The following is a 7,024-nucleotide window of genomic DNA, read 5'->3' as shown; positions in this document are numbered from 1 at the left end:
CTGCTCCTGCGGCACCGCCGGCTGCCGCTGCCGCTGCTGCTGCTGCTGCTTCGGCCTCGCCTGCGCCTGCGCCGTCGCCGCAACCTCCGGCTGACCCCAACTCGGCGCTGTTCGAGAAGCTGGCGGCGATGAGGCCGCCCTCGGCTGCTGCCGCCAGCCCGCGCCCGGGCGCCACCCCGACAGGCCAGAACAGCTTCCTGGGCTCCAACGGCTACAACCCGAACGCCCCGCGCGGTCCGTTTGCGCCGGTGCCTGCCAACCAGGGCCTGCTGCAGCCGCTGATCCCGACGTCGGGGACCGGCCAGTTTGTGCCGACCAAGGTGCAGAGCCAGCCGACGGGCATGATGGGCATGCAGATGACGGGGATGCAGCCGCAGCCGACGGGCTTTATGGGCATGCAGCAGCCGCAGCAGCCCCAGATGACGGGCTTCAACGGCAGCGGCTTTGGCGGAGGCATCAATGGCATGGGCGCAATGGCGAGCCAGCCCACCGGCTTCGCTGGCAATGGCTCTGGCTTTGGCGGCGGCATGGGCTTCTCGAGTGCGTCGCAGTTTGGAGGCCAGATGAATGCGCAGCCGACGGGTTTTGGCGGCATGCAGGCCCAGCCGACGGGCTTCATGGGCATGCAGCAGCAGCAGCCGCAGCAGACGGGCTTTGGCAGTTTCGGCCAGCCATCGCCGCAGCCGCAGCCGTCGCCTCAGCCGCAGCAGCAGGGTGATGGCGACAAGTTCAACGCCAGCAACATCTTCCAGCAGGTGAGTGCGGGGTCGCGGGCGTTCCTGGGCCGGAGCGATGCAGGGGCAGTCGGACTGACCGTGCTGCCGACCCTGTATCCGCCTTGCCTACGCGTTTGCGCGCCTCTGCCGACAGATGAAGACGGGCCAGTTTGCCAAGGACCCCAATGCGCAGGCGCAGTCGTCGCGTGAGTAGTGCCATTGCGGGCTGTCGATGCTTCTGATCAGCCGCGTTGTCCCCCTTACGGCGCCGTTTCGCTGACCTGTCGCGATATCCGTGCCACCCTTGGATCGTACCCGCTGCTACAGAGAAATACGATGCGCTGCGGCCGCAGCCGACGGGCTTCCAGCCGGGGGGTGTGATGCAGCCGCAGTTCACGGGGATGAATATGGGATTCGGTCAACAGCAGGCGCCGCCGCAGCAGCAGCCGTATGGCCAGGGCGGCTATGGGGGTGGATACGGAGGCTTCTGAGGGGCCGTTGCCTGCCTCGCTCGCTTCTCTGGCTTGGCCTCTTTTTGCCCTGCTCCCATGCTCTGGTCGTGTCCAGTGTCTGTCTTAACGCCCTTCTTGCATCGATCCCTTGCCGTACGGCCTGTCGTTTCTGTTGGATCCATCTACATTTGAAGGGCATGCCCTCCTTTGGCGTGGAGAAAGCGCTTTGCTGCCTCCCGTATGGCGTTTCGGTGGCCGCTGCGTCGCTTTGCTATCGTCGCAGGCGAGCGCTGAGGGCCGTGGCCTCATCCACACGTCAGCGGGCACAGGAGTCGCCTTGGGTGAGGCGCGACGCGCACCTGCTTCTTTTTTTTTCCCACGTCTGCGAGTCGCGAAGACGCGCTGAGCGGTGCGGTCTGGCCCCTGGGCAATTCGGCAGAGGGAAGAGGATAAGCGGTACAGAAGCCCTGGCCCTGGTCCTGGCCCTGTGTGCACGCGCGTCTTTTGGCCGAGGGGAAAAGGCAAGGTCGAAAGCGGAGGTGAGGCGAGGGCCACAGAGACGGCGGAGGGGCGACGGACGGACGCGCCTCTGTGCACAAGAGGCAGCGGAGAGAGAGAGGTCGAGGGCCAGGGTTGGATCGCGGGACGACCCAAAAAAGAGGAGAGAGGCGCGCAGCCTGGCGCTGGCCTGGCCTTGGCCTCTGAGATCCCGTAGGCCAAGTCCAAGGACAAGGGCAAGGGCAAGACCTGGCCTGGGCTCGAGCTGCCGCCTGGCCTGCCAGATGCACACCTTGTGGCAGGCAGGCGGGCACACGTCGCGCCTCTGCCCGTCCTGGCCAGGCCTAACCTTCGAGCGGGGGCACACCGAATCCGACACTTCTCTCAGCTGCCTCTCAGCGACCTCACCTCTCTCTCTCTCTCTCTCTCTTTGCTCTGCCTCCATCTGCCCGCTGCCTGCAGTCCGCTCACCACCATCCCGTCGTCGCATCGCCCTCGTCGTGTCGCCCCACTCAGCCGCGACCAGGTCCTCTGCCATCCACCGCCGACATCCCCATCGTCGTCGTCACCACCACCACCACCACCACCACCACCACCACCACCATCATCAGCCCAGCAGTCCAACACTCGCACGTCTCCTGGCCCCGTCACGACGCGCTCGCCCACCTTCCCGTCCTCTGACTTGGATCGTGCCGTCCTTCGCCCAGCCGGCCTGGAAAGCCCACTCTTGCCTTGCATCGGGTCCGAATCCCCGCCATCGCTCGATCGGTCCATCCGGTGGAACCCTTGACAACGTCGCTGGCTCCTTCCTACACTTCTACCACCTGCTTCATCCCATTCACCTTCCAACCCACCGTCTCGCCTACCACATTCGCAAGCGACACCAATTAGCCACAGCTGCAAGACTTCTTCCCTGTCCCATCTCCCCGTCCTTCCCGCCCCTCGCCACCGCACCCCACACCAACCACTGGCGGACCGCAAGAGGACAGGGCACTCGTCTCGCCGACAGTCGCCCTCAGCTCGACGTCCGTCTGGCCCACCCTCTTATACCTCCGCCTCCTTCTTTTGATCGCTCGACGGCCAACCTGCAGCCCGCCCTGTCCGCCACATGTCTCGTCATCCCCTCACACCTTCCAGCACAGCCCGGTCAGAAAACCTAGAGCCCACGGCGACCCCCATCACCGACTCCAAATCCTACCGCTCCTTCGCCGGCGGCATCACCCCCGCTGCTGCCGCCCACGCCCACGGCATAGACCAATCCACTTCGTCGTCGTCGTCCTACCCGTACCCCAGCTTCAGCACGCCCGGCCTCTTTTCCGCCACCCCGCTCCGCCAACTCCACGACCACAACCTCTCGGACTCGGGTGCACCCTACGGCTACCACGCCCTCTCCCCCATCGGGTCCGGCATCAGCCCCGCGAAACCCCTCGACAGCTTTGCCGCAAGCAGCGACGAAGCCGTCCCCGCCTCCGACTCCGCACCCACAGCCGCTGCCGCCGCGGCCAAGCCCTCTGTCGCTGCGATGCCCCTTATGACCAGCGCTCCGGCGCCCTCGGCCGCTTCCGAGAGCCTGCAGCGTGTCACCGGGCAGGCTGCAGGCGCAGCCCCCTCTGCTTCCAACCCGCCGCCTGCCGCCGCTCCGGACCCGCCGAAGCCGACGACTGCCAAGAGCAAGGCTGCCATGAGCCACGCCGAGGCCAACGCGGCGCTCCAGAATTCGGGCGGAGCGGTGCCCACCGTCTACCTCGCCACCTATTCCAACGTCCCCGTCTACGAAGTCACTGTGCGCGGCATCGCCGTGATGCGCAGGCGCAACGACGGCTGGCTCAACGCCACCTCCATCCTCAAGATTGCCGGCATCGAAAAGACCAAGCGGACAAAGATTCTCGAGAAGAACATCCTCACTGGCGAGCACGAAAAGATTCAGGGCGGCTACGGCAAATTCCAGGGTACTTGGTGAGCTCGCCCGGGCTGAAGAAGGGGGCAGCATCCCGGCCTCGGTCATCGCGGCCGCGGCCGCCGTCGCTGTCAGGAAGATGAGCGCCGCTGACGTCCCTTCCTTTCCTCACTCTTGGCCGACGCGCTCTGCAGGATCCCGCTGCAGCGAGCCCAGCAGCTTGCCGCCGAGCACAATGTCGCCCACATCCTCAAGCCGATCCTCGAGTTTGACCCCGCCAATGCCGACCAGCTGCCCAAGCTTTACCAGCGGAGGAAGCCGCAGCCGGCGGCGAGGAACACGTCGACGTCGGCCATCCACGACGGGCGGACGTCGGCCACACCGAGCAGCACAAAGACCTACTCGCCCGCGCCGTCCGTCGGCCCGACTGCCGGTCCCAGCCAGCAGCCGCGCTTCTTGTCGCTCCGCCCGCCGCCGCCCGAGGCCGACAGCCGGTCCATGTCGCCCGCCGTCTTCCTCCCGCCCGGCGGCGGAGGCCTGCTCAATGCTACCACGTCCGTCATGAGCCCGGCGGCGCCGCTGGCGATCCCGCCCGGCTCGAGCCAGGCTGAGCAGGACGCTCTCCGCGGCTATTCGCAGTACGGCTACGTACCTCAGGGTGTCCCGCTGCCGGACCCCGCCGCTGCTCCCGGGTCTTCCACAGCCAGCCGCAAGCGGGCCGGGCCGTCCGACTCGCCCGGCCCTGCCGCCGACACCGACGGCGCCAGCCAGTCGAAGCGAGCAAGAGTAGTGAGCCCCTCGAAAGGTGACCGCGGTGATGCCGCTGCAACTGCCGGCCCCGCGGCTGACCCACTTGCACCTGTCAAGGATCTCAATGCGTTGGGCCCCTCGGGTGGCAGCTTCCGGGCCGCTGCAACGCCGCGAGCCCATCGAATGGCTGTCCGCAATCCTAGCTCGCGAGCAACAGACGGAAGCGTTCCGCGGTACGCGGACAGAGCGATCCCGCCGAAGCCCTACGACGAAGGCGAGAAGCGGATGCGGGACCACCTCGTCGCTCTCTTCGCTGAAGACGACGCAGCCAAGGCCAAGGGCCCGCCCGTACTGGCTCAGAACGGCACCAACGCCGCCGCCACAGAGCGGGAGGTCGGCGCGGTTGACTCGCGCGCCGATGCAAAGCCGGCAGCCGGAGGACCTGCGGAACCCGAGAGCTACGAAGCCAAGCTCGACAAGTTGCTGCAGGAGCTCAAGGAGAAGGCGAGCCTCGGCGGTCTCGGCGGCGGCGGCTCCGAGGGCCCCAAGCCCACACTCGATCTCGTCACCGACGACCACGGCCACACTGCGCTCCACTGGGCCTCGGCGCTGTGTCGGCTGCACCTGGTCAGGATTCTCACCGCCCGCCCGGTCACAGAGGGGGGCGCCAATGTGCACGCGGGCAACCACGCAGGAGAGACGGCGCTGCACCGTTCGGTGCTGGTGACAAACTCGTACGATGCCTCGTCGTTCCCTGCGCTGCTGCAGTTGCTCGCAGTCTCGCTCAACACGCGCGACTTCAAGAAGCGCACCGTGCTCCACCACATCGCGCTCGTCGCCGGGCTCAAGGGCAGGGCTGCCTCGGCGCGATACTACATGGCATGCGTGCTCGAGTTCCTCGCCACTGCGGGATCCAAGGGCGGCGCGAGCGGCTATGCCGGTCTTGTCGACGCGCAAGACGAAGACGGCGAGACGGCGCTCGGCATCGTCGCGCGGCTGGGCAACGCCAGCATGGTGCGGATGCTGCTCGACGTCGGTGCCCGAAAGGACCTGCCCAACGCGCTCGGCATCCGGCCAGCCGACTGGGGCATCGAAGGGGGCGATGCAGCTGCTCCTACTGGCGCCGGCCGACTGCCGCCCGCGACGGCCCACGAGCTTGCTACGGCGTTGCCGCACGACATTGTCGCAGCGCTCGGGAGGCCGGCGCAGGGTCCCGTGCTCAAGAGCTCGGACGTGAAAGAACGTGAGTGGCGCGTGATTACGCGGCTGATCCGCACTCGGCGGAGCCTGACTGACGTTGACTTCTGCGCCCCTGGCTCTTGTGCGACGTTCTACTACAGGCATGGGTGCTGCGCTCGAAGAGGTGCAGGTGGCGTTTGAGCGTGAGCTCAAGGAGAAGCAGGACGCCGTCGACGTGGTGCAGGGTCACCTGCATGCGGCCACGCGCGACCTCGCAGCACGCCGGCGCAACGTGTCTGCCGCTCAGGCGCGCGTGGCGGAAAAGGACGAGGCCAAGCAGCGGGTGCGCAACCTGCGGCGGGCGCTGGGCGAGCACCTGGGCGTGTCGCACGAGGACGCCGTATTCCAGCAAAAGGCTGACGCCTTGGTGCGGCTGGCCAACGAGCTGCGGGACCAGAAGCCCAAGTCGTCGCCGGTCGATGGTAATGGCGCAAGCGCCTCGGCGGACGAGCTCGAGGTGCCGCTGGCCTCGGTCCACGCCGACATGCAGGCGTCCAAGGTCGAGGATGAGCAAGAGGCGGTCGAGGTCGAGGAGCTGGTTCGGCTGCGGTGGCTGGTGCAATGGTACGGCCAGTCGTGCGACGAGCTGCAGCACCGCATCGAGGGCCTCGAGGGGGCGTCGGCGACCAAGGAGAAGCAGTGCCAGCAGGTGGTGGCCATGTGCGCCAATGTGCCGCAGGACAAGGTCGAGAGCGTGAGTACACCGCGGGACGACGTGTTCGTTGGCCAGGCGCGATTGTGAGCTGTGCGCTGACGTGTCGTTTGTCCCTCTCTGCTTTGCGCATGGCATGCTCGCTCGTCGCTCGTGATCAGATGCTCGACGATCTGCTGACGGCCATGGAGTCGGACGGGCAGGAAGTCGACCTGGCGAGGGTGGCCAACTTTATGCAGAAGGTGGGCAAGATCCCATCGTCGGGCGGCGGTGCGCCGGCGCCATCAGGGCCCGCAGCGGCTGCATCAGCAGCAGCCCGTCCGTCGTCACGCCCGGCCACGCTCACGCCGCCGCTGCCACCCCCGGCGGCGTAGCGGGCGGACGAGCGGGACGGGAATCGGTGTCGAGTTGGTCGCTGCTTCGTAATTACTGTACATCCTCGGCCTCTGTGTATCTGGCGGATCGGAAGAAGACGATGAAGATTGTCGTGACCATCATGGCCGTACATGCGCGATCGACGTCGTGCCACAGTAGTGGCGGGCTGACGACCGGCTGCCACGTGGCAGGCTCCGGGTAGCGGGTACTGCGTGGGGCCGGTTTGCCGTGGGGTTGCCAGGCATGGGGCGTGCGAGGCGTGTGACCCTTGCCTCCGCACCGACTTCCCCGCTCTTCGTTACCTTTCACCAAGGAGACGGGTGCCACAGCCCTCCCTCTCTCTTCCCTCGTTTCCACCAGCTTGTCCTACCTCGCCCGCCCGCCCGTCCAGCCGCCCCACCTAACCCGTCTTGAGCATCTGCCCGACCACCTCACCTCACCTCAT

At 67.0% G+C, this 7,024-nt stretch overlaps 2 protein-coding genes across 2 annotated transcripts in view; both read left to right on the top strand.

Moving 5' to 3' along the window:
* PFL1_05334 (uncharacterized protein) overlaps positions 1 to 132 on the top strand; it is a gene marked incomplete at both ends in the record, with an annotated part of 2,958 nt that extends 2,826 nt beyond the window's left edge. Inside the window, one exon of the mRNA XM_007882866.1 lies at positions 1 to 132. This exon is cut by the window's left edge and continues 2,112 nt beyond it. Coding sequence (XP_007881057.1) covers positions 1 to 132 — 132 coding nt within the window.
* A 2,642-nt stretch (positions 133 to 2,774) lies between these two features.
* PFL1_05333 (uncharacterized protein) lies at positions 2,775 to 6,578 on the top strand (the record flags this gene model as incomplete). The annotated part of the gene is made up of 4 exons (XM_007882865.1): positions 2,775 to 3,622; positions 3,758 to 5,556; positions 5,654 to 6,246; positions 6,366 to 6,578. 4 exons carry the CDS (start codon positions 2,775 to 2,777, stop codon positions 6,576 to 6,578), a joined length of 3,453 nt encoding a protein of 1,150 aa, XP_007881056.1.
* Between the last annotated feature and the right edge of the window lie 446 nt (positions 6,579 to 7,024).

Source organism: Pseudozyma flocculosa (genome assembly GCF_000417875.1).
Source record: "Pseudozyma flocculosa PF-1 unplaced genomic scaffold scaffold00019, whole genome shotgun sequence".
In the NCBI taxonomy this organism is placed as follows: Eukaryota; Fungi; Basidiomycota; class Ustilaginomycetes; order Ustilaginales; family Ustilaginaceae; genus Pseudozyma; species Pseudozyma flocculosa.
Note: the sequence above shows the minus strand (reverse complement) of the source record. Positions and strands in the feature narration are given on the sequence as shown.